Raw genomic sequence first — 26,497 nt, forward strand, 5'->3', positions numbered from 1 at the left:
GCCTGCTTAGAATGTGGGTCCTTCAAGGCCCTCACCAATTGTGGGACACACCTCAGTGCCCCACGCCCACCCCGCCTGGCCCCCCAGACACCCCTCAGGATTTCAGAGGGGAGTTCACCACTGCCCTTCACCAGGAGGGAGCCAGGCATTCCTGCGCCCTGGGGGACTGTGGGTATTTCCTGGGGCTGCTTGACAGCACCACCACAGGGGTGGCTTAGGACAACAGGAAGTTATTCTCACACAGTTCTGGAGGCTACAAGTCAGAACAAGCAGGAGGCTAGAGAGAACCTGTCCCCTGCCCTTCTCTTGAGGGAAGAATCGGGGAAGGAACGGCGTGGGGGTGCTCAAGAGAGAGAGAAGAGGGTGCACGCTGGGTCCTGGTCTTAAGGGGTTTTATCTGTTGTCTAAAGGCGGGGACTGCAGGGGAGGTCTCAGGGAGGTGTCCTTTCAGGCTCCTGAGCTCTGCTGATGGCTCGGCATCAGGGTGGGGTCACTGGTCATTGCAGCTGGACTTGCTGCTTCAGCTGGTTTTGCTGCTTTTCTGGGCCTGGAGCGGAAACACAACTGAGGCCTAGATGTTCTCCCTCGTTTGACCAAAACCCGTCTCTGTGGACAACAGATCCGAGGCTTGGTTCCTAAGATCACGTGATGCGGGTCAGAACCCCATTGTCCCGAGGGCTTAATGCTGAAGGGAGTGCAGTGCAAGGGCTTGTCTGGAGTCCTGTGAGGCTTTTCTCCACCCCCGCTCCTCCTCTAAGGGGCTCCACCGCATGACTAGTGACATGTCAGGGAGGGTCCGAAGCATATGACCAGCGATGTGAAAGGTGTGTGTGTGGTGGGGCGGGGGGAGGGGGGGGGGGTCCTCAGCCTCATGACCTGTGATGTGCTAGGGGAGGAACGGTCACCCTGGCGGCACGGTCCCACCCTACAATACTTGTTTTCCCAGTTTTGCCTGTTGCTAGGCAGCAGGGCTTTTCCGCCTGGTGGCCTTCTGTGCCTGGCCCCTTGCTCCGGCTCTGCTCCTGTCTAACTGCCTACTGTCATTCTCATTATTCCTATTAGCTGACTGCATAGATGTGTGCCCCTGGTCTCGCAGTCCAGCTAAGAGTAACAGCATGTGCACGTGCTATGTAATAACAACAGGCCTGCAGTTCAGCGAATGACAGCAGCCTAGGTATTAGCACAGGAGAGGCTCAAGCCAAATTCCCTGGCGGGAAATTACACCAGATTGTGGGACACAGGATTCGTTTCAGGGCAGGGATGACATTTGAAACAGGCCTGGGAACGGATAGGGTTTGACGGGCAGACGGTGCAGGGGACGGAATCCCGGGAAGTGGGCGCCCCCTGACAAGCTGGAGGCAGGAAGGGACAGGGCTCGCCTGGGGAAGGGCTCCGTTCCACTTGGCTGGAGCGCTGGTAAGTGAATGAGGCGCGTGATTAGCCTGTGAGGGAGCGTGTGGACCACGGAACGTGAGGCATTTGCACTCAATTCATAGTCAGTGGGGAGCCAATGAATGTTTTCTACAAGGAGTGATGCAATTAAACCCGCATTTAAGAAAATTAATCTGGCTGCAGTGTATTGGAGCCAGGAGCTCAGGAGCAAGGAGAGGTGGGGCCAGACCCCGGAGGAGGCTCCAGGGCGGTGAGAGCCTTCCCGGTCCTGGCAAAGGGCTGGCGGGTGGTGGGAAGTGCCCAGGGACGTGTGGCGTGGCGTGGCGTGGCGTGAGTGGCGCAGCAGGACCTCCTCTCTGGTTACGTGAGTGGCGCAGCAGGACCTCCTCTCTGGTTACAGCTACTTCACTTTAAGACGAGGGGCCGCCTGGAAGAAGCTAAAATTTTTTAAAAGACACAGTCACAGAAACAGACTAGAAAAGTGGTCGCCGGGGGCTGCGGGGTGTGGTGGGGCAAAAGGGAGAAGTGGAACAAGGGCTCAAACCTTCAGGTACGAGATGAGTCCGGTCTGAGGACCTCATGTGGAACATGGGGAGTGACTAGGGTCGATAACGCTGCACCGTGTCACTGAAACTTGCTAAGAGAATAGAACTTAAACATTCTCACCGAAAAAATGTGAACGTGTGAGTGGATGAGTGTTAACTAGATGGGGCAGTCCTCTCACAGTGTATACAGATATCAGACCATGATGCACCCAAATATTTTACTGTTTTATCAATTACACCCCAGTAGAGCCGAAATTAAAAAGATAAAAGAGCCCGGCCAGTGTAGCTCAGTAGTTGAGTGTCGACCTATGAACCAGGAGATCATGGTTTGATTCCCAGTCAGGGCACACGCCCGGGTTGTGGACTCGATCCCTGGTGGGAGGTGTGCAGGAGGCAGCCGATCAGTGATTCTCTCTCATCATTGATGTTTCTGTCTCCCTCTCCCGTCCTCTCTGAAATCAATAAAAATATATTTTTAAAAAGAAAGATGGGGTGTCCGGTGATGGGCATGAGGAGGCCAAGACCCTCCCCTAACCATCACGTCTCAGCCCCAGCGGCCAGCAGGACCTCTGAGTGCTTTCACAGGCACCTGAGGGTGGGGACAGGGCAGTCTGCTCCTGGACGCTTTGTCCCAATACCTGCTCCCCTCTCCTGCCCTCTGGGGGACCAGGAGCCCCCAGATCTCTGCTCTGGGGAGACAAGAGCCGGGTCAGGCTGCTCAAGAGCTGTGAGCAGCCTTCATTGTTGTGCATTAACTTAACTTTCACCTCGCTCTTACTTTAGAATTCTATGAATATTTATGAGCGAGCTCTTGCTTAATGAGGAGGGGAACAGAGCATTAATGAGCTTTTCCCGGTAGGTCCTGGGTCTTTTTGGTTTCGTGTGTCTAATCTGGATTCCAGTTAGGCTGTGCCTTCCTTTCCTCCCAGTTCCTCGGCGGTGAGACCTTCTGTGCACTGTTCACTGCTTCCACCCCGGCAGAATCCAAGCACAGGCAGAGGGGGCGTGAGTGCACACGCGTGTGGGTGTGTGCAAGTGAGAGGCTGTGTGTGCTCCGTGTGGCCACACGGGGGAATGTGTGAGCCTTCCTGAAAAGCAAAGGCCTGTCTGGGTTCAAGCTACTTCTTGTCCTGAGTTTGCCCCTCAGAGATGAAAGACAAAATAAAGGGGTCTTGCCCTAACCGAGCGTCGGCCCAAGGACTGAAGGGTCCTGGGTTCAATTCCAATCAAGGGCATGTACCTCCGTTACAGGCCCAATCCCGGCGCATGTGAGAGGCAACCAATTGATGTCTCTGACATCAGTGTTTCTCCCTCTCTCTCTCTTTCTCTCTCTCGGTCTCTCCCTCTCCCTCTCCCTCTCCCTTCCACTCTCTAAAAATCAATGGAAAAATAGCCTCGGGTGAGGATTAACAAAAAAAAGCAAGAAAGAAAGGGGTCTTTGCAGGCTCTCTGGCCCAGGATCTCCCCCAAAGGGGACAGAGCCCGAGGCTCGTGTACCTGGGGCGTGAGCCTGGGAGGGCTGTGCAGAGAGCCAGGCCCAGACCTGCCCTGTGCGCCCGGGGAGACAGTGAGGGCGCCCCTTGAGCAGCCAGCCCAGGGCTTGGAGCCAGAGGGTGAACTCAGGGGGCATGCACAGTCTCACCGCACCCAGGAGGCCTGGATCGCATCGCAGTCCCTCCCCTGCACCTGGCCCTGGGCTCAGTCCGGTCTCCAGGGGATGTGAAAGGCTTGGCGGCTGCACAGTTGATGCATCAGGTGGAGGAGCAGAGGGGAAACCCGCCCTGGTAAGAGTCAGGTTGTTCCTCCCTGGACGGGGGTCCCCGCTCCTTGTGAATGTTGGTGGAGGGAAGGAGTGAAACACTGAGTGCACATGGGGTTCTGCTGGGAGAACCGGGGGTCTGAGCATCCACATCTTCCAGGGGCTTGAGGGTCACCCTCACCCTGACACGTCCAGCTCTTTCCATGAATAAGACAGAGGTGGGAGAGGCCTGGGCGGGACAGCGTCCCCCAGGGGACAGGCAGGAGCGCTGGGACGCATCCTGCCCAGCCCGCCCAGCTCTGTGCGAGTGTTAGACTCTCTGAGCCTCAGTTTCCTCAGAGAAATGAGAAATGGAGTGATGGTGACTCCTCCGCATAGACTGCTGTGGGATGAGGGGATAAGCCATGAAAAGCGGGAGGAAGTTTGTCCTGTGTGAGGTCATGCAGGAGCCCAGACATTCCTTCCACCACCTTCGTGACCTCTGGGGCAGTGGTGCTTACGAGCCAGAAATGCCAAGCAGGGAAATGGCTGATGGAAAAGGAGAGGAGGGAGGGAGGGAACAGCCCTGGCTCTTGGATGAATGAGATTACCAAGAGCCAAAGGGGCTGCCTACAAGTGAGCGTGGCCCCAGGGAACTGAGCTGGCTCCCAGAGGGCAGGACGCAGTTTCCGCGAGTGCAGCCTGAACCCCCGCCCCCCTTGGATTCTAGTCCAGGTGCTGCCACCCAGGCCCTGAGGGTCAGACATCCCCTGAGGCAGGAGGAAGCTGCACGGCCGAGTCCTCCAGTGCGGCGGTCGCCAACCTTTCAGACCGCAGGGACCACCGGCTGGTGGCTGCTCTTGTGCTTTGGCATAAAGGCACCGTGACCCAGACGGACAGCCAGCGCCCGTGGGGAGGCACCCCGAGTAGAGCCCGCTCGCCGGGCCCAGGGTGCGGGGCCCGGGCCTCTCCGCGAGCGAGGGCTGCCACCCCTGCTGGCCCCGTGTTCCGACAAACAGCACCGTGTGCACCTGCGCTGCGGTGGGAGGAGGGTCGGGCGGGCCTGACCTGGACACACAGGCGCCCCGCGGAGGGAGAAAAGGCGTGGCCTTGGCTCTGCTACTCAGCCTCCTCGTTGCCATGGCTCCTTTCCAGCTCTTCATGTATTTTTTAAAAACACGTAATTTCTTAAAGGGAAACTAAATTGGGTTGTGCATTAAGTGGGCTGGGAGGACTGTAGTCTGCTAGGGCTGGCACCAGAATTTCTGGCTTCTGACCCTCGCTGGGGTTCAGGGGGTGATCTGGGGCCCCTGCGACCCCTCTTTCCCATCCGTGTCCCACCCGAGGGCCTCCCGCTGAGCTCCCTGCTCTCCTCCAGCCGGAGCCCCAGAGGCCAGGGGTCACCTCACCCGATGAGGGTGGGAGGGGGTAGTGCCGCCCACAGGAGCGTTCCCCGCCCGCCCGCACTGCCATCCACTGGGGAGACTGACACTCAGAGGGACAGGCCGTGACACTGCAGGTCCCAGGGCCGGAGTCACTGCCCGTCTCACCGCCTCTCAGCTTTGTGGAGTCACCCTGCTGGGCCCAGGGAGGGGGCGGGGGGCGCGATTCTGAGTCCAAATTCTCTAGAAAATTTTCTCAAAGAAAAATACCAGTGTCGCTACCTATTCCTGGTGAGTAACGTCCCTCCAGGGGAAATTAAAAATAGAACTTCAGTCACACCTGAAGGGAGCACAGTCACCCCTCAGTCCTTGCAGCCGATACGAGGGAGAAGGGACCCGCCCAGGTGGTCCATCCCTTACACTGATGGCCCTGGGAGTGACCCTTACACTGATGGCCCTGGGAGTGAGTTTGGCTCGTGAATAAGGACGGCGTTTACCCAGGGACCAAGCACTGGCTCACCCTCCCCTTCCACCCCCTCCCTGAGCCAGAGCTGCAGGACAGACACCTCCCAGGTAACCCAGGGCCCATTCATTCAGCATGTTTCTTGAGCACCTACTATGTGCCAGGCCCTGTCAGGGTTGCCGGGACTTGGGCGGCAAACAGCAACAGTATGTCGCTCCCCTGTTAGTACAGCCTTTTCTGGTTTTGTCCCAACTCTTTGGCCGCTCTTGTCCCGTTTGCTCCTGGAGCTGTGTGTGTGAAACCCGGGGCCTGGCCCACCTGCCCCACTCAGCGAGCATGAGTCTCCTCTTCCCCAGAGCAGGTAACTCCGAGGTCACCAAACCCACCGAGCAGAGGACAGGGAAGCAGAGGAGGGAGTTCCCGGCTGACACTCACACCCACTGATGGAACTGGACCTCCCGCAGTCACCGGCCACATCCCCTCTCCCCTTACTCAACAGTTTTATACGGAAAAAATTGGCTTAAATTGGATGTGGATTGTGGTGTTGGAAGGTGTCAGCCCAGCTGGTGAGTCAGCCTGACTGCGGCCCTGGCAGCTGGAGGAGTGACAGGCGGAGGCTGGAGGGGGTGCACGTGCTGAGACCGATTATTTTAACCCCCACTTCCGAGCTTGCCCCCTTTTCCAGCTGCCACAGCCCTTCGCAGCACAGACCCCGATTTGTGAGACCCCAGGGAAAGTCCGGCTCTTGCACAGAAATCCCATTCACACTGGGAAAAGCTATGGCCAAGTCCTCTTCTCTTAGCCACTCCGCCCGGGTTCCTTGGCCTTTTCTGTTATGAAAGCCTGGGGCTGGCAGCCGCAAGCCAGCTCCCGGGTCCTGGGAGGTCAGCCACCCTCTCCCTTCGCAGAAATGTCTGCAGGAAACACGGACTTGCTGGCTCCGGGGCTGGAGACAGGCATTCTCCACCGTCCTGGGCTCAGCTAATTGGCTGTAGATCATTCTGGGAACAGAAGGGACAGTTCTCAGACACCTGCCGTCCCTCCAGCCAGAAGGCAGAGTTCAGGGCATGCCAGCCTGTGCCCCGGGGCCTGAGCGGTGCAGCCTCGGGCACAGTGGATGGAGCTCCTTCCAGTGCCCCCTCCCGGATCTCAGGGTGACCAGGAGCCACTGCTCCCCAGGTGTGGTCTCAGCAGGAGGGACCTGCCTCTCCGGGGAGGGAAAGGCCCATCTGTGGGACCAAGACCCGGCAGAGACGAATGGCCACTGAGCCCAGGCATCCAACCAAACCCCAGATCAGAGGACGGAGATGAAAGCTAGAGGGGCAGGAAGAGACCCGGACTCACCCAGTTTACTCAAGGAGGAGCCAGGAGCCGATCCGCAAAGCCCCCCTGTTCCGCCCTCCCCCTCCCCCCTGCATCTGCATCAGGGGCAGAAAGGGCAGACAAGAGACCACTGGGCACATCCAGCCCCATCTCAGTAATATCCTGTCCACCCCGGGCGACGCTGGGCCAGGAAGCGGATTCTTGCTTGAAATTTCCGGTGCTGCCTTTGGAGGCCAGGCAGGGCCATGAATAGCCATTGTGGCCGGACCAGATACCAATCAGTGATGGAGAGGGCCCTGCACAGGCCGGGCTGCGGGCGCCACAGTCGTGCCTGCGGCTGCCTGGAGCCGGGCCATCCCGAGGGCAGGAGGCGGCCCCGTCTTGGTCATTTTGGAGTCCCCAGTGCCTGATGCAAAGGCCACCAACCGATCAATAGTTTGTTTTTTAAATATATTTTATTGATTTTTTACACAGAGGAAGGGAGAGGGATAGAGTTAGAAACATCGATGAGAGAGAAACATCGATCAGCTACCTCCTGCACACTCCCTACTGGGGATGTGCCTGCAACCAAGGTACATGCCCTTGACCGGAATCGAACCTGGGACCCTTCAGTCCGCAGGCCAACGCTCTCCACTGAGCCAAACCGGTTAGGGCCCGATCAGTAGTTTTAATTGAGACCTAGGCCCCTGTTCTTGGGGAGCCCTACACACACACATACACACACACACACACACACACACACACACAGAGGAAGCGTGACACAACTTTTTCTGAGTCTAGAAAAATGATTTTCTGTTGTTGAAACAAAGCAGGCGAGGCCAGAGTGTTAGATTCTGTAGCCCCCTGAGGCTCTTACTAATCAAAACACAGCGTTTCTCCTTGTCACCCACACCGAGCGGCTCCCTGCCCTCCCAGCACGCCCCCCCCCCCTGCCCCACAAGCCCCCCAAGACTCCACAGGCTAGCTCCCAGCTTCTCCTCTCTGTGCCCCCTGGCCAGTTCCCCACCTCCTCCCCACACTGCGGCCTGGCAGGGGGAGGCAGGCCATTGCTCTGTCCCGTCTCGGTTCTGTCGGGTTGTCCTGGAGCTGGGGGTCTGAGATGACCCAGAGTGGGGGTGACGGGTAACCCGACAGTGTGAGCAGCCGAGGTGACCAGGCTGTCTCATGCAGAATAACTGAGGGCTCAGTTATAACTAGTTACATATAGTCATAGAACGACACCAGGTTTATATATAACTACAGCTAATTATGTGTGTATAACTGTAGTTTACACACACATAGTAAACTCTCCCATCTTTATGAAACCACCCACGGTTTATAAAGAACCTTTACAAGCGTGACTTTCAGGACAGCCCTGCCGGGTAGGTCATTGCGATGCCATTTTCAGGAGGGTAAACTGAGGCCCGGGAGCTGTGACTGCCCGAGGGCTCTCAGCTGTGGGCGGAGCCTGGCTGGCCCGAGGCCTGTGCAGGGAGCCCCTGGGGGTGGACAGTGAAAGGCCAGCGTGGACAGGACCCCGAGCACGGCTGGGGCTGCGCTTGTCACCTGGAAGCCCTGCACGACCCTGACAGCGTCTGGGACTCAGACGCGGGACTCGGTGCCGTCCAGATGAGGGGGCAGAGGAGGGAGTCTCCTGGGCCTCGGAGGGTGGGGCTGGGGGAGGCGGGGAAGAGGCACCCCCATGAGGGAGCGGGTGCTAGCCCACACGGGGTACAGGGGGGCCGATGAGACCTGGCAAGGCATTGGATCTGCCATGGGCAGCGGAGGGCGCAGTGCTGTGGTGAGTGGGGACACCTGGTGGCTGTACACGGGGCCAAGCAGCCAAATCGCTGGCACCTCTGCCCGGCAGGGTTTGGCTCCTCTGGCCCTGTCTCTGCCTCTTGCCCACCTCTGTCTGTTGCCGACTCCATGGCCATCCCCTGGGGCTCGGGAAGAATCAGGACTGGACCTTCAGACAAGGCCTGTACCAGCAGCACACGGTCCCCAGGGATCGGCCTGTTGGCACATACCCACCCCAGCTTCTGCGTCTCAGCTCCCTGTCCCTCCTCGACTTCAACCCAGTGCTCCATCCCCCTGGGGAGTGCCTCCCTCCCACCCTGGCACTAACCAGAGGCCGTCGTGGTTTGTGCTCCATTTGTAGTTGAGGCAGCCCCCCCCCCCCGGTTCTGAGCAGGGCTGGCTGGCCAGGGAGGTGGAAGGCGGAGAGGCCGCCCCAGCAGACAGCTGTTGTGATGAACATATGGACAGAGAGAAGCAGACAAGGCAGTGCGGGCCTGGGGGCCAAGGTGGTGCAGGACTGGGGCCTGGGGCCTGGGGCCTGGGGCCAAGGTGGTGCGGGCCTGGGGGACAAGTCTCCGAGGGAACGTGGGGACTGACCAGATGCTGTTTCACGGCTGTTTCTGTCACCTCCACCCCCAAGAGGGTGGAGGGGTCCATGGGACAAGTCTCCGGGGACTGAGACTGGGAGAATGGGCTCAGGTGGTTTCTAGAAGAGCGTGCCTGTCAGGAGTGGGCACTTGTCCTTGGCTGGGCCCCAGCCTCTGGGCCCCAGGGCCGTGCCCGGCCTCCAGGAAAGATCGGGCCGCTGGACGGCAGCCTGTCTGAGCGAGGCAGGATCGGATGGGAGCTCAGCTCCCGCTTATCTCTTGGCACCTGAAGGAGGAAGTAAAGGCAGCAATTAATTGTACAAGGCGGGTGGTTTGTGCAGCTTCAGTTCAGAGAAAAGGTTTAATTATCCCTAAGCCCGAATGCAAATTAATTAGCCTTCCACGTTAGAAGGGTGAGCGTCCCTGCGCCTGTGGCCTGGACGTCACTGCGGATCCGAGGATGCTGGGAGAGGTGGGAAGCAGAGCCGGAGCCCCTGAGCCCCCCCCGCCCCCCGCCCCTCACCAGGGACGGCAGCCACCTCCACCTGGCCCCAGGGAAGTCTGAGGTGAGCACCGTAGCCACCTGCACCTGCGTCACCTCCAGGAGGGGCCTTCCTGCCCCTGCCTTCCCCGGGCACAGAGCAGGAAGAGGTGGGAGGACGGAGCCCTGGTTGCCATGAGAGGAGGAAGGCAAAAAGGGGAGTAAGGGGACAGCTTCAAATACTGTCTGAGCCCAAGACACTTTTTGTTTTTCCTTTTCTCACGCCTCACTTTGCTCACGTTCCACAGAGAAAATAGGCCATTAGGACTGTCCAGGGGGCCCCCGGGGAGCACTACCCCTCTCGGCCGTGGCCACTGCAGTCAGCTGCTGGGTAGTGAGTGGTCAACACTGCCCGGCAGGTTTGACCCGCAGTTGCTGTCGTTTAGAAATGGGAAGCGCTTGCTTAGGGAAAGCAGCAGTAGCTTATCATCACCATCATGGGATCCAAATGGAAGGTTAAACAAACATAACAACTTGCAGAGTCAAGGAGGGATTGAGCTGCAGGAAAGGCTAAGTGAAGCTGGGCCTCAGAGAGAATTCAGAGGAACCCAAACGTCATCAGACTTCCCTTCCCATCACTCCCTTCTGCATGTCAGCTGGCTCCCGCTCTACCAACAGCCTGGCTCCCTCCCAAATGCGGAAAGCATGGCTCTGGGCAGCCCGGAGCCTTGTTTGTTGCAGCTTCAGCTTCTTCGAAGGAGGTTGATCTGGTCTCAAGAGTGAAAATCCAGGGAAGGGGAAGAGGTGCCCGACCTCATTAGCCAACCAGGGAAATGCAGTGAGATACCTTCACACCCGCTGGGATGGCTGGGATCAGAAGGCAGTAGTCACCGTGTTGGTGAAGAGACGGAGAATGGGAGCCCTAACGGATTGCTGGTGCGGCTGTGAAATGGTGCGGGCACTTTAGAAAGCAGTCTGCCTGGCCCGCACACTGTTAAACATAGTCACACCGGACTCCTGGAGAAATGAAAGCTCAGCCCGCACCAAAGCTCATACACAACTTTCCGTAGCAGAGTTTATTTATAATAGCCAAGAAGTGAGACAACCCAAATGGCCATCAGCTGATGAGTGAATGAACAAAATGTGGTCTATCCATTCAGCGGGTGCTGTCTGTCCATACAGACAGACACGCTACCACATGGATGGACTTGACACTGAGCATGTGACGCTACGTGAAATCCGATGCAAAAGGTCACATGCTCCTATTCCACTGATAGAAATGTCTAGAAGAGGGAAATCCACAGACAGGACGTAGATTAGTGGTCGCCTGGGCTGTGGTGGGCGTGGAAAGGTCACCGACTGCTGTGGTGTGAGATGCCTTTTTAGGGTGATGAAAATGTTCTACAATTAGACTCTGTAAACACACTAAGCCACTGAATTGTGCAACTTAAATGGACAGATGTTATGGTGTGTAAATTATGTCTCCATAGAGCTGTTAAAAATGAATCCAGGGGGCCCTGCCATGTTCTCCATGGTGGGAGCGCTGTCCCCGCCTGAGGCAGGTGGCCAGTTCCGAACTTGCTGGGACCAGAGGGACAGGGACAGAGGGAGACATGGCGGCTCCTCTGAGGACCAGCAGCTCCGGACAGAGCTGACGTCCTAATCGGGGAGGCACGCCGTTCCCAGATTCAGTAGGTGCCACCACACTGGCTGTTCATAGAGGATTTACTGTTCCCACCAAGGCCTGCTCCTAAATTCTCTCATCATCATCCCAGCCCTCGGAGTTAGGTAGATAAGACCCATCTTCTATTGCTAGAGGCTCAGGTTATATCACTTCGCCGAAGTCACTCAACTAGTAAGTAAATGCGGGGCCGGGCTCAAGCCCGGATCTGACGCCAGCCTCGTCTCTGTCATGAGGCCAGGCTGCCTTCTGAGGGCTCGGTACAAGCTGTTGGAAAATCCTGGAACATGCCACGGGAGACCTCACATCAGGCCCATTCTTTCTGGGGACCCTTCTAACACGGGAACCTGAGCTTCCTTTGCTGGCCGAGCACCCGCCATGGTGGTCTCTGAGAAGGGCCAGGAGCCTGCAGTTGGCTGTCCAGCCCCCACCGGCCACTGCCGTCCCCACCACCTTCCTCCCGCTTGCCAAGGGCAGAAAGAACTGGGCCAAGAACAAACACATCTTGCCAAAATCATGACGCAGTAGGACAGCAGCAGTCTCCTGATCCACCAGCAGGTGAACCCTCTCAAAACCAGAATGGGGGTTCATTTGGGAAGATCCGTGCCTGGCGCACAATACAACTCATTTCCCGTGTCCGCCAGCTGCCCCCTTCATCGGCTCTCAGATCCCGCCGGCAACCTGATGGCAGAGTTGATGGAGGGCAAGCCTGCTGGCCCGTGGTTTCTTAGCTCCTCTCCCCTTCTTTACAAACATCGATCCACCCGTTTCCATCTCTGGTCCTGGCATTTCTCCGCGGCGCTGACTGCTCGCCGAGCATGGCGGCGGTCCCCTGACCCGATCTGCACGCTCCTCCTCCCTCAGGTGGGACCCAGGTGGCACTGGCCTGCGCCCCTGTCCCCTCCCGCAAGCTCCTCTGTACCCACATTCGCCCCAACCCCCCCCTCTCTCCCAGACAGAAGCTGCTCTCCGTGGAGAGGGACAGTCCGGCCTAGGAGCTGGAGTGTCTGTACTGCTCTCTGGCTGCCAGCAGACCATCTGCCCCATGGTGGGCGTAGCTTCCCTCCCGTCCTCTCTGCCAGGGGCGGGGGTGGGGGGACAACCTTTCCCCTGCCCTCAGCATCCCCACCCGCTCGATCGCTCTGAGATGGAGCCCGGGCACTTTCTTACACGTTCCTGCCGCGCTTCGTTTACGTCCACGGTCACCGGCCCGATGTCCGTCTTTCTGTCGGTTCGGGCTAACACGGCCCACCTCCGTAGGACAGCCCCCTGTCCTCGCCACTGGGAGCACTTGAACTTGGGACAACCAGCTGTGTCCCAAGGTCAGCAACAGAGACCATGGTTACCAGGATGCCTGGGCAAGAGTAGCAGCACCTCTTGTTTATAGAGCTGTGTATGTCGCTACAGGGTTAGGACCTAGGCTACTCACTTTATAGACAAGGACACACGTCCAACGTCATGCGTTCGTGTTCTGGTGGAACTGGGCGGGTCTTGAGCCCAGGTCTCCAGCTCCAGAAGCCAAGTCCTCAGCCACGTCCCTGAGCACGTGGCAAGAGAAGGCAGACCTGGATCCGGGTCCCCAGAGGACCTATCGCAGCCTCAACATCAGGGACATGGCTGACAGCTTGCCCGGGACAAAGGGCCTGGACACTGAAGGAGAAGGAAGGCAGTTCTCGAGACAGGAGCCGACTCACAGGGTGGGAGGCTTAAACAAGATCACGTGTTCGCTCAGCAAATACGTGCCAACCACCGGCCTGTCCTCCCAGAGCCCTCAGTGCTCGCAGGTGAGGACTTCATTCTTCCCAGCTGGCTCTCCGCTCTCCCCCCGACCCCCACATCTCTGTGGAGCCCAGGACTCCGTGGTCCCCCCTCAGGACAAGCGATCTTGAGCCTCACTGTTCCAGCAACGATTCCTGGTCATCCTAAGCCTGTTTCTCGTCCAGACCCCTGAGCCGGGCGTTGTTGTTCTCGCTGTCCCGAAGGAGTCGCACCTGTTTGCTCTTCGCTTAATAATCTTTCAATTATCTCACTAAAGAGACTAAACGCTTACCGCTGTGCAGAGTCACTGGTTGGAGGAGAGGCTCTGGCCGAGGGGGCTGACGGTCTTGGGGCAGCTGCCGCCATGACCAAGTGAAGCACTTCAGAGAGGCTCTGTCCCAAAGTGGCTTCCCGGCCCTCAGGCCGAGTTTCAGAGCTGGTGGTCCGCCCTCGCTCGGTGCGGGTTCTAGAAAAGAGATGAAAGCAAGAGTGGGTTTCCTCCCAGCTGTTCCCAAACGAGGGCACCTCGGAGCCTCACGCTGCATCTGTGATGGGAGCGAGGACGCCAGGCTCGCGGTTCCTGGGGCTGTGAGGTCAGTGTGCGAAGTGCTTTCTAAGTCAGGAGTCTCCGTTGGCAGGCGGGTTTGGCACATGCTAGTACATAAATGAGACCATGGTGCTTCTCTGGTTAAGGCTCATCCGTGGCTCTTCGTGCTCCGTGCGGTCGGGCCCCTGCCTCCCCTCCCCCCCCTTGTATAACTCCCTTCCTCCCTCCAGCCCCACTGGCTCTTTAACCTTTTCTAGAACCAGCTAAGCTCCTTGGACCTCAGGCCTCCGTGTTGTCTGTTCCCTCGGCCCGGCACGCTCTTCCCCTTTAAGATGAGTTTAAATGTTCCCGCGGCGGTTCCTGCCCACAGTCCCCTCCCTGGCGGCACCTGTGTCTCTTCCCTTCATGGAAGTAACCACAGGTCGCGGTGCCTTTATGAATTCACTTCCTGTTTATGGCCTTGCCCTTGTAGGATGTTGGCTCGAGGGGCATAAGGATCTTGTCTGCTTTGTTCATTCCCAGGTCTTACTTCAGTACCTGACACACGAGGCACCTCAGCAGCTGCTGAATGAATGAGTGAATGAGTGAATGATTGGCAGGGGAGCCCCACTTGTTTCCCAAACGGCCCCTCTTCCTCACACCTGCTCTCCCCCCTCAGCTACGGGGACATGGTGCCCAAGACGATCGCTGGGAAGATCTTCGGGTCCATCTGCTCCCTGAGCGGCGTCCTGGTCATCGCCCTGCCGGTGCCCGTGATCGTCTCCAACTTCAGCCGGATCTACCACCAGAACCAGAGAGCGGACAAGCGCAGGGCGCAGAAGGTGAGCCGAGACCGGGCGGGTGGGGCTGGGCCAGAGGCCTCACAGTCAGGCTGCCGCCGGAGATCCTGGGAGAAGCCGGCTTGGACACCCGCTGGCTTGGAAAGGGAGGTGGCTGAGTCCCTTCTTCCCCACCATGCGTTCCCGCCGTCAGCTGCCAGGCCACAAGCCCTCATGACCCAGGAGCCGATTCTCTCCTGGACATTCCGTACAATTCCCGTGGCCCGGCCCCCTCCGCCCTCCCACCAGGAGCTGCCGGGCCGACATCACCGCTCTCGGTACTGACAAAGCACAGGGACAGGAATAAATTCACTGAGAGAGAAATGAGCCCCTTGAAGGAGGACATTGAGGCCACTGAGTTGGGGACGAACGGCACAGCTGGTTCAGGCACCGCGACTCAGGGTCGAGGCCCAGAACCGCCATGAGCAGGAGCGGAGCCAGGGCCCTGGGGAGTTCAGTGTGTCCAGGGTCCCCTCTGAGGCAGGCAGGGCAGGGGGAGGCGCCGCCCGTCCTGACCGGCCCCACCTTCCATCCTGAACAGCCTACCTGGCGCCGGGCGGTGACTTTCACCAGGAGGGGGGAGGGCCGAGGGGGTGTCCACCCGTCGGAGCCTCTCACCTGGAGGCGGACTCTGGGCGCAGTGGCCAAGCCTGGCTGAAAGGGTCGTTCATGGAGGCTGAGGTTTTGTGTCCCGACTTAATTCTTGCTTTCATTTCACTCCACACACATGTACTGAGCACCTACTGCGTGCAGGCCCTGCACACACAGGGCAGCCCCCCGTGGCAGGGCCCTGGACTCAGTGGAGACACCGGACTTGCAGAGGGGTCTGTGTCCCAACGGCATAAAGCCCAGGCCCAGGCCGCCAGCTCCAATGGGTGTGACTTACAGGTCATAACGCTTAACAGCCCAGATTACAGACTCCATCACCCATCCCAGCAGGCGCCTCCGTGTGGCCTGTGCTGAGGAGCCTCGGCTTTTCTTGCCCCGGGTGAGTCCTGTGGCCAGGCCCAGGCTGCTCTGTGCTGTCCCCTCCGCCTCCAGCCCCATTTCCTGCCTCCTCACCCAAGGTCAGGGCTCCCCCTCCCCTGCCAGCCACCCCAGACATAGTCTCCTCTCTGCGCTGTGCCCAGCAGCACAGCAGGCCCACGTGCACCAGCCCTGACTTCACTGCGCCTTCCCAGGCAAGGGGCCGGCAACACGGGGCCCTCCTTCCCGCATCCGGGAGCCTGAGCCCCAAGGGCCAGGGCTGGGCTGACAGGGATATGGCCGAGCAGGAGAGGGTCAACGGAATCCTCGGCTCCCCCAGAGCCAGGGCTGTGCCCACCCGCTCAGCAGCTCCCTTCCCCTTGGCACCCCCTGCCCCCCGCTTCCTGGAGCACCCCAGGCCCTTTCCCCGTGGACTCTCAGGGCTCATCCTGTGACTAATCCAGAGGCATTGGCTTTGGCACCTTCTTCTCTGCCACTGCAGCCAGATAAACCCCCTCCTTCTGCCCCTCCATCCCCTCCTCTCCCTTCCCAGGCTCCCGCCTTCTGCCCCGCCTTCCGTCTCCCCCCCCACCCCCCCCCCCAATTCCTTCCCAGGCTCCCTTTGAAGTCAGAGTAAATATTTGTAGTGTTTTCACTTCCCTGGATACTCTGGCCTCAAGCTGCTCAGCTTGTCTTCCACCTTTTCACCTCGGGCTTCCCTCGAGAGAAGGGAGAGGGTGCAGAGGGGCGGGGGAAGGACAGGGGGATGCTGCTGCTCCTAGGATCTGAGGCAAGGAAGGGGGTCCAGGGGACGTCGTAGGGCGTGGAGAGGGGCAGGGAGGTCAGCCCAGGCCGCAGACTCGGCTCAACAGCCACAACAGTGAGCTCAGCCCACAAGCCTCAGCGTCGTGCCGGCTGCTGTGCTCAGGGGTGATTACTGACATCACTCCATGATGTTTGCCTCAGACTGTTCTGAGCCGTGGGACTTGGAGATCAGGGGAGGCAGCGGAGCAGCGGACAGAGGGGGCGCGTCTGAGGGGGCAGTTGGTCCCCATCTCCAGGTCCTGCCCATCTCTTTATTTTACTGGAAATGCTTATTGAGATTATAGACCCACAAGCACTTGTAAGATTATCACAACCAGGGTGTGGACATTGATACAGCTGATCGTATGGGATCCATCAATCAACCCAATTCAGATTTCCGCTTTACTTGTTGGGGTGCGTGTGAAGTTTTCTACGTTCTCTCCTCTGTAGGTCTGTGCTTTAGTCCCCACCCCCTTTCATAACCACACCCTCCCACCCTAAAGCCACCCCACCCCTAACCTCTGAAAATCCTGTGTCCTCCCTTTATCAAATGTTTCCATTTCAAAAGGTCGTATGAATGGGCTGTCCAGTAGGCAACCTGATCGTTTGTGTGCGTCCTGGAGACTCAGCCAGGAGTGTGCATCCAGCTGTCCCTTTGCTGGCTGGGGATGTGCCGGTTTAACCATCGCCTGTTGAGGGGCACCTGGGACGAGGCCACTGTGGGTTCTCAGAGGTCAGGCTGCTGTGAACATCCATGTGTAGGTTCCATGTGAACATTTCTCTGGGGTTCATGCCTGAGAGTGTGGCTGCCTGTTCTGTTTGGGCTTTTCTATTTCTGGGGCAGGAGGTACCCGGTCTCAGGGCCACAGGGTGCTGCAGCCAGACAGCGGGAGGGCTCCCGGGGGGCGGGGGGGGGGGCCGCACCCTCCGCCCAGGCCCTTCCTCCAACCCCAGTGACCCCACATCTGCTGAAAGTGCAGCTTCCTGGGATTGGCAGCACGTTTAGAAACTTGTCTGACAGGAGCTGAAATTCTGGGGAGAAGAGGGATGTTCCGGAGGCCACATTTGTGCTGGGAGTTGCAGGTCTGAGCTGGTCTTGTTAGTTCACTTCCCCTCGCATCTTCCACTTCTTTTTTATCACCCAAGGATATGCTTTTATTGATTTGAGAGGGGGAGAGAGACACACACACACACACATCGGCATGAGGGAAACATCGATCGGCTGCCTCCTGTACTCACCCCAACGTGGGATCGAACTCACAACCTAGGTATGTGCCCTGACTGGGAATCGAACCTGCAACCTTGGTGCACAGGGCGGTCAGTGTTCCAAACAGTGGAGCCATGCGGCCAGGGCCGTTTCGTGTCTTTAGAAGAGCCTAGATGACCTCAAACTCTGTTAACTCTCATGTCCTCATGGCCATGGAGGAGTGAGCCCCCTGCTGCAGCTTTATCATTATGGGTTTGTTTTGTTTTTTAAATATATTTCTTTATTGATTTCAGAGAGGAAGGGAGAGAGAGATAGAAATATCAATGATGAGAGAGAATCATTGATCGGCTGCCTCCTGCACACCCCCCACTGGGGTTCGAGCCCGCAACCCAGGCATGTGCCCTTGGCCGGAATCGAACCTGGGACCCTTCAGTCCGCAGGCTGACGCTCTATCCACTGAGCCAAGCTGGCTAGGGCTCATCGTGGGTTTCTGACCCAGATGTGGCTTCCTCCCTCTGGGCCATCACCAGCCTCGCCTGAGCACGCTCAGCGTGAAGCTCTGCTACACGCCAGAGAGAAATGTGCATGAGCCCCAGACTCCGGCCCTCAGGAGCCCAGAGGCAAGCTGGAGCCCCACCCAATTTCAGGTGCTGGGTTTTTCTGTAAACAGTGCAAACCTCTTTATCCTGGGTGGGAAATGATGAAACGCTACAGCACATTTGATGTGACAATCTGCTGCTTTAATGGAGCCCAGGGTAAGATAAAATTAAAAGAAGTGCCACAGAGGAGAATCTTTCATCTCTGGAAAGTAATGGAGACAGACCCCAGACACCAGGAAGCCGGGCACTAAGTGGTGTGATCAAGTTATGTAAGGCTGTGATGAGCTTAACACAATCGGGGTTCCATATGCAACTCTCAACTACCAGTCCTCACCCAAAGCAGTACCAGCCGCACCCCGACAAGGGACTGGCTTGAATGGAGATGCTGGGGGGACGGCTGGAGCAGGATCCCGGACGGGGATCGTCCTGGGCTTGAATGGTCTTTGCTCAGAAAGAGAAGAGGGTTACCTGCCCTCCTTTCTCTCCCAGGTGCCCTCTCGTCCTCCCCATCCAGGGGAGCGAGCTGCCTCAGCACTTAGAGGCAGACCCCCCAAGTTCAAGTCCTGGCCTCTTCCCTTCTAGAAGCCAAGAAGGGGCGTTGAACTGTCCCTACGAGGACGTGCTGGCCACAGGGCAGCTTCCCAGGAAACGAGGTCGAAGTTGTCCTGCTGGCAGCTGCTCGGAGCCCCTGCCGCCTGTGGGCAGGCCCAGCTGGGGAGGGGCAGCAATGGAAACGGCCAGTTTCCCTGGGCTCCCCTCCCGCTCGGAGGCCACGCTGAAGTTACCTGTGGACTTTCCTGGAGGCAGGAAGGCCCTCTGCCCCAGGGGGGTCTGGGTGCCTGTGGGCTTCTGCTCTCAGGGATGGGGCCAGGGCTGGGTCTACAAGAGTGCACGCCTCCTGCTTTTTTCTAAACCAGCAGGAACCCCTCTCCTGGCGCCTTCTCCCTCTCCGGAAGCTCTCTCCTCTCTGGCCTCTCTGTGGCCCCTCCCGCTGCCTCGCAAACAGGAGAGGGGCTCGCATGAGATGTCCCCGTCCTCCTGCAGGGCTGCTGTCTGCAAATGCGCTCCACCCTCCCTCCACCACACACATGTGCCCCACGCTTCTCCCACCGACAGGCCAGAGCAAAACAACCAAAGGCATATGCTGACACATCCGCGCATGCGTCCACTCCCGGGCAGACATGCAGTGTACATCCATCTGTACATCAGTGAGCAAACTCCTGCCCTCGCGGAGTTTATGTTCTGGGGGAGACAGTAACAAGGCCAGTATACAGCACGTACACACCTGCGCAGTAAGTGCGAAGGTAAGCAGTGTGGAGGCCCGTGTGCACACTCTGCTGTTCTCGTGATTATCGGTGCGTGGGCACCTGCTGCCTGCAGGGGGCGCCCTGGCCTGTGCTCCTTGGAGGGCGCGCAGCCTGCGGGAGATGAGAAGTAGCCATAGCTGAGTCGATAAAGGTCAGGACACCTGGAAGGAGGGGGACTTGGCTGAGCGGTGTTCTCCTGCCAGGATGACCCCCGGCTGCAGAGGCGAGTGGAAACCCCTGGGCACTCTGACCCTGACCCAGCGTCAGGCCCAGGCCCAGGGTCTGTGAACGGAGACCCCTGAGGCTGGGAGCAGCGGCCTCCTCCCCCGCCTCCAAATCACCTGGGAACCCAGCCTCCCTGGGACAGCCCCGGCCCTGTCGGGCTCCCTGTCCTTACACCTCACTCTGTCTCCGCCAATCACAGAAGGCCCGCCTTGCCCGGATCCGTGTGGCCAAGACAGGCAGCTCCAATGCCTACCTGCACAGCAAGCGCAACGGGCTCCTCAACGAGGCTCTGGAGCTGATGGTCGGTGCCTGGTGGGCGGTGGCAGGAGGGCCGGGCTGGGAGGTGCCTGGGGGACCCCGGCTGGGAGGTGGAGGATATGGGAGGTGCAGGGGGGTGCCTGGGGGGCCCGGGCTGGGAGGTGGAGGGGATGGTGGGCTTGTTTTCTCATGCAAGGGCACCAGCACTCCCTCCCAAAGCCCCAGTTTGAACCCTGAGACGGACATGTTTCCAAACCGTCCCCAGGTAGCAGCCCCCTGCACATACCTCTCCCATGGGATTGTCACCACGACCCCTAAACCAGCTTTAGCCCAAGGACCCCCAGCCCAAAGGCTGGCATGTGCTATGGTGACCCTAAAATTTGGTTCGCCCAGATTTTTCTAGTGCCCTCCTGCCCTCTGGGGAAATGAAGAGGGTGGAGAGGAAGGCTCGCAGCTCTATCCTCGTCTCTCGTCTCACAGGGCACCCCGGAGGAGGAGCATGTGGGCAAGACCACCTCGCTCATCGAGAGCCAGCACCACCACCTGCTGCACTGCCTGGAGAAAACCACTGTGAGTCCCGCCCCTGCCACGCCCTCGCCCCCGCACCCCCCTTTCTGGGGTCAGAACTCACATCCTCAAGCTGGCCCAGCTTCCCAAGTCAAAGTCTGTCCCCTTCAGAGTGGAAAGCAGTGATGAGGTCTCTCTCAACCCTCGGGAGGAGGCCCCCGAGGAGTGGGCAGTCACCGAGGTAGGGCCAGCTGTGCCCTGTGCGCACTGAGGCCTCACCGGGCCTCTCCCCACCCTGCACCCGTCCCACGGCCGTTCTCCGTGACTGAGGCTAAGGGCTCTGCCTGTCAGTCTCTGGCTCTAATGGGCATCGTCTTCAAAGCCAAGGCAGAATGTCCAGGAGTTGCTATGGACCGCAGAGACGAATGTCAGTGTGGGCCTACCCTGGTGCGAGGTAGATGCCCCGTGGGCCTTTGCCCCCTACATTCCTCTTGCAACAGGAGACAGGGAATCGAGGAGGTAGCACCTGTAATTCCCTAAGCAGGGATCTTATCGGGACCACTTCCGCTAGTCACCAGCCATCCCAGGGCGTTCACTTCTGATCGGTTTATTGCTAATAGAGGCATGGTTTCGGGCGACATAGTCGGAATGTGGAATGATGCCTGTGCCTCACCACCAGACCGAAAGGAAGGGCAGTGGGCCACCCTGGACCCTTGGCAACAGAAGTGTTAGGAATAGCGGGGAGGGAGAGAAGGCAGGAGAGACACCAGAGACAAACTGAAACCCTTTCCTGGTCTTGAACCTGCCCCCAGCGCACTGCAGGCAGGGGCTCAGCACACAGGCAGAACTTCCCACTCCCAAGGTCCCGCCTCCCCGGCAGGGGATAGAGGTCAGAGGGCGCGTATGAGTCAATGTGGACACTGGATAGCAGCGGAGCCCAATGAGGACTTCTAGAATGGGGAGGTGCCCTGGAAACCCGTTTGCAGACTTAGCAAATATTCCTTAGTGTCAACCTGTATGCGCGTATCTAGAATTTCTCTCAGACTCAGAGCTTGCCAAAGGGACGGGCCCGGCCCCGACTGCCCTTTCCAAGTGCATGTGCCGGGTGGAATGGGTGAAATTATTTGGGTTTGAAGGGCTGGAATGTTGGCATTGAAGAAAGATATGGGGGGGTCCAGGGATGGAATGCTGGCATCAGAGTAGAATAGAATGCTGAATTTGAGGGGCGAATGTCGGATTGTGGGGGTGGGACATTGCCATGAGAGAGATGGAATGCTGGATTTGGGGGAGAGATGCTGGGGTAGAAGAGGCAGAATGCTGGGATGGAAGGAATGAACTGGGGTTTGAGCAGGGGAATGCTGGGACAAAGGAGGGGGAATGCTGGGAGCAGGGGCTGGAATGCTGGGACCAGAGACTGAGCGTCATCTCTGAGCTTGGGAATGCCGGAATGTACAATCAAAGGTGTTTTTATCTTCTGTTGGCATGTTATCCTGTAGGGGTTGTCCTATCTTGTGGATGATCCCCTGTTGTCTGTACGAACGTCCACCATCAAGGTATAACTTTTTAAAACTTAATCGATGTTTTCTCTCTGATTCTTTGAGTCTGTGGAGTCTCCTCTTCCCTGGTCTGGTTCTCTGCATGTGCTGCTGGCTCCGCGGGGCCGCTCCTCCCACGGCCTCATCCGCTCACTCAGCTTCCAGTGTTTCGTGAACTCCCAGCTGCCTTCCTGAGTCCCTGACAGCCTCCCCCAGGGGCGGGGAGGGCGGAGGACCACGGCCCCATGCTGGTGCCTGGAAGTGCCCAGGGCCGCATCGGGCCGCCTCCCCAGCTCCGTGGGGACTGCTGGTGTCGGTCTCTGAACTGTTCTTGTGCTCCCTCCCGTCAGACTCCTCCTCGCACTGGTGGCCTTGGCCTGATCGTTAGTGCCATAGATGTCTAGTCACCTTGGGCAAACAGCCATTTCTCATTTCTCTTGAGCCCCATCTGATGCCTCTAGTCAGGAGGCTGTTAGCAATCCCTTCCCACGCTTACCCTTGACTTAGGGAACCCTGTGCCCCCAGCTATTCATATCCCCTAACCAGGTGCGGGAAAACAGTAATTAAATGACCCTGACAGCTTGAGCGCACTGGCCTTCGAGCGCAAAGCCCTCCCAATTCTGAGAGTAATCAGTGCCTTTCTCAGCTTCTGTCTCACGCCCACCCAAGATTCCTGAGGATCTCCCCGACTCAGTCCAGAAAAGACAACCTAGCACCCCCCCCCCCCCCCACAGCAGCGCCTCCTTCCCTGCCACCCGGGGTCCTGTGTGGAGCCGGTAGAGTAAGTCCCATCTCTGCTTCCAGCTCTGACGATGCCACTAAAGCCCCCCGTGCCCTGGACCCATCAGCGCCGAGGACACCTCCCCATGACTTAACTACAGTCCCCCACCTTTAACCTGACGCCAGGGCTGCCCATAGAACTGTCCTCTTTCTTTTGATGCCTGTCTGTGCCCAGGCAGCTGGGAGGCCTCTCTCCAGGCCCGGAACAGAGACAGGCAGCCATCCAAGTCTGGCGGCTCATCTCCCTCCTCCTCCTGCTTCCCACAGAACCACGAGTTCATAGACGAGCAGATGTATGAGCAGAACTGCCTGGAGAGCTCGATGCAGAACTACCCGTCCACGAGGAGCCCCTCGCTGTCCAGCCACCAGGGCCTCACGACCACCTGCTGCTCCCGTCGCAGTAAGAAGACCACACACCTGCCCAACTCCAACCTGCCGGCCACCCGCCTGCGCAGCATGCAAGAGCTCAGCTCAGCACCATCCACATCCAGGGCAGTGAGCAGCCCTCCCTCACCACCAGGTGGGCCTTCAGCCTCAGGAGCACCCCTAGCCCTCTGCCCCCTCATCTAATGCCCCTCCCCCTCCTTGTCCTGACAAGTTAACCCAAAGGCTCTTTGGGGGATACTGTAGCAGACTTAGGCCCAATGTGTGGTTAGATACCAGAAAAAAAAACTCCCCCCAAAATCCACAAATGACCTATCCCAGTGCAAAGAATGGACCAAGAAAATAATGCTCACAATTGTGTCCAACACAGCTTATCCCAGGCTGGTTTTGAATCTCAGACTGCCTTTCCCTCCTTTCTCTGCATATATCTGTCCACCCCCACCCCCTCCAGTGAACTGCAAGGAATTCCGGGAAAGCAATAGTCGAACGCCACGAACGATAGGCAAACCACCCACCAGAGGAAGACATGTCCTTTGAGTCCAAAGCCCAATATCCAGGACTTTGCAGTTGTTGGTAGTTTAGGCCTAACAATGAGCATGAGTAATTACGGGCTGACGTCCAAAGCAGAGACGGAGGCAGGCTCAAGGCTCCTCCTAGTTTCCATGAGCGGGGGGGCGGGGGGGGGCAAGGAAGCTTTGGGACACTAGCAAGAGCCACCATCCTCAACGCACTCTTTTATTTTTATCCCAGTCGCTCCAGCCTTAATCTGAAAGCAGACGACGGACTGAGACCAAACTGCAAAACATCCCAGATCACCACAGCCATCATCAGCATCCCCACACCCCCAGCGCTAACCCCCGAGGGGGAAGAGTCGGCCACCCCCTGCCAGCCCAGGCCCCAACACGAACATTCCTGCCATAGCCAGCAACATCGTCAAGGTCCTCCGCCTTGTAAAACCACTGGACAACAGGGCCATGTGGACAGTGGGAGTGAGGCGGCTGGCATGTTGGTGGATGGCCACTGGACCACCCCGTCCCCTTCTCCCTGCCCCACTGCCCCCTCCCCAGCACTGAAACTCACGCCTGGGAGGAACAAGAGCAGCAGAGGGGCCCCAAGGTTCACTGGCGTGGACACAGCCCTGTGGTCCTGCCTCCCAGGGGCCAGAGGAAGGGAGGAGGGTAGGGGATGGGACGTGGGGGCAGAGGCTGCTGCATGCCAGGACAGGGCCTGGAGGGGGAGCCTCAGACCAAATAGCAATTGCTTCTGGAGACCCCAGTGAGGATAACAGGAGACCGAGAGCAGCACAGAGGCCCAACTGACACATGCAAAACAGGAAGAAAATATAACACTGTGTATCTAAGCACCTTTTCAAGGCTCTTAATGGATAATATTTATTCAGGGGAAAAGGTGGAAAACAAAAACACCAACGGATTTTTGTGCACCGTTTTTCTCCATGGACCCAGTACCTTTGAACCAAAACAACGCATTTTGTGAGGTTTGGTTTTGTGTGTGTGTGTGTTTTTTCCTCCTTTTATAGCAAAAGCTTTTAGGCTAAGCAGCCAGTTACTGCTGAGTTGTCTCTCCATCCCCCCAGGTGGGTGAGGTCAGCAGAGCCCCTATTGCCCTGCCAACCTGCAGAGCTGCCATGACCACACAGCAACATGTCCCCTGTCTGTCTGTCCCCTTTGTCTCCGTCTCTCTCTGCTTCACCCCTGGCTGTTTGTCCGTTGTCCAGCGTCTGTGTCTACATGGACCCTGGTGGCCCCGAGACATGCCAGGGAAGCCTCCCCACGCAGGCACCTGCAGCTGAGTGCCTGGAAGTGGTGCATGTGGATGCAGCTGGGGAAGAGGGAGGAGGGAAGCCCCCTGCAAGAACCCAGTGCTCCCCTGGAGGTGGGAACCCCGGGTGTTCGTTTCCATGTCTGGCTTAGAAGGAGAATGACCGGATCTATCACACTGGGATATCGAAAACGGAATCAACCGGCGCATGGCGCATGCCAGTGGAGAGGACAGAAGAGCCAGGGCTCGCCGCCGCCCATGGCTCCCACCATCAAGCCCACCCACAGCTACGCCCAGAGGCCCCTTCCCTGCAGAGGGCGGCGGTGCAAGGACCACAGGCTGCACCAACGTGCAAAAGCAAGAGATTCTCGATGATCCTTACCTGGTCTGAAAGGTGTCCTGAGTTCTGAAGTCTTCAGGCCTAATGTCCCTGGAGACCCCCAGAGTGGGGGCGAGCTGGTTCCCTCGTGCAGGTGAGGGGGTGAAGATTATTCCTGGGAACCTGGGTGCTTCTGTTCTGGTGGCTCTGCAGTCCTCTCCGCTTCCACTGCTTACAGCAGACCCCGACCCCCAGCGCCCTCCTGCAGCCCTCTAGCCTGCGCGCTGAGATACAGCCGCGCCCAGGAGCTCCGTGGCCATTCTCCAGCTGAGTGATTGGCTGTGTAACTAGGCCAGGAATCTGCCCGCCACGGCCGTGTAGGTGCGTTTCACCGGCCAGGAGCCTGAGAACACCTTGGGTGGGCTTCCCTGTGAACCCTGCTCTAGGGACCCTGTACAGCAGGGAAGACAGGGCTAGGAGGTGGCCCCTAACTGGAAGGTGGGCGGAGGAGAGGGAGCCTTCCACCTTTATCTCCTTTGCTAACCTCATTGACCACGGACTGAGGCCTTTCTCTGGCCCCACGGATTTCCCCCTAACACAAGAATGGGTGGTCCTGGCCCTCTGAGCTCATGGCAGAAAAGCTTTACAACAGGAATTCGTGTACACACCCAACCGGAACACACCTGCGAATAAGTACGCAAACCCCATCACTTCACACACACGAGGGCAGGCAGAGGACCTGGCTGGACTCCATTCAGAGAGCAGGCAGAGGGCCAGAAAAGGAAGTTTTCTTTTGAAAGAATGGACAATGGAACAGAGGAATGTCTAGATATCCAAGTTTACATCCTGGGAACTGAGTGGGATACGGGATCAAGACGCAAATAAGAACACTGTTGCTTACACAGTCACACTGCCGGTGTGTAAGAAAGGTCCTCCCAGGGCCAGAGCAATGACTCACCAACCCAGGATGTCCCATCCTGCATCGGGAGCACACAGTGTCCCCACAAAATTAACGAGCCAATTTTAATCATCATATCCCAGATAATTTCCCGTTTTTTGACCCTAATGAACTCAATGTTTGTATTCCTCCAGTTTCATTTCCAAGCCCCACACTCCGCCAGCTCCTAGGAGAACTGGCAAGTTAGACTCTCCCTTTGCCCCTGCCCGGCAGGGTGGCCTTAGCCAGGAGAAGACCCACTTGCCTCTGGTCCAAAGGAAGACGCCATCCAACCGAGGACAGTGGCTCATCTACTCTGTGTTTACAGAGTCCAGCCAGACCACGCTGCTGCGTCTGGACGGAAACAAGAGGCCAGTGTGCTGAGCGGCCTCATCG

General features: G+C 58.2%; 1 protein-coding gene across 1 annotated transcript in view; it reads left to right on the forward strand.

Annotated features, from left to right (window-relative positions):
* The window catches only part of KCND3 (potassium voltage-gated channel subfamily D member 3), a 128,804-nt gene extending 104,544 nt beyond the window's left edge, over window positions 1–24,260 (forward strand). Inside the window, 8 exon segments of the mRNA XM_023757066.1 lie at window positions 14,335–14,497; window positions 19,802–19,903; window positions 20,341–20,430; window positions 21,864–21,920; window positions 22,950–23,147; window positions 23,150–23,202; window positions 23,817–23,934; window positions 23,936–24,260. Of these exon segments, the coding sequence (XP_023612834.1) occupies window positions 14,335–14,497; window positions 19,802–19,903; window positions 20,341–20,430; window positions 21,864–21,920; window positions 22,950–23,147; window positions 23,150–23,202; window positions 23,817–23,934; window positions 23,936–24,139 (985 nt within the window). The 3' untranslated portion in view covers window positions 24,140–24,260.
* Window positions 24,261–26,497: the final 2,237 nt, after the last annotated feature.

This window comes from Myotis lucifugus, unplaced genomic scaffold, assembly GCF_000147115.1.
Source record: "Myotis lucifugus unplaced genomic scaffold, Myoluc2.0 scaffold_101, whole genome shotgun sequence".
In the NCBI taxonomy this organism is placed as follows: domain Eukaryota; kingdom Metazoa; phylum Chordata; class Mammalia; order Chiroptera; family Vespertilionidae; genus Myotis; species Myotis lucifugus.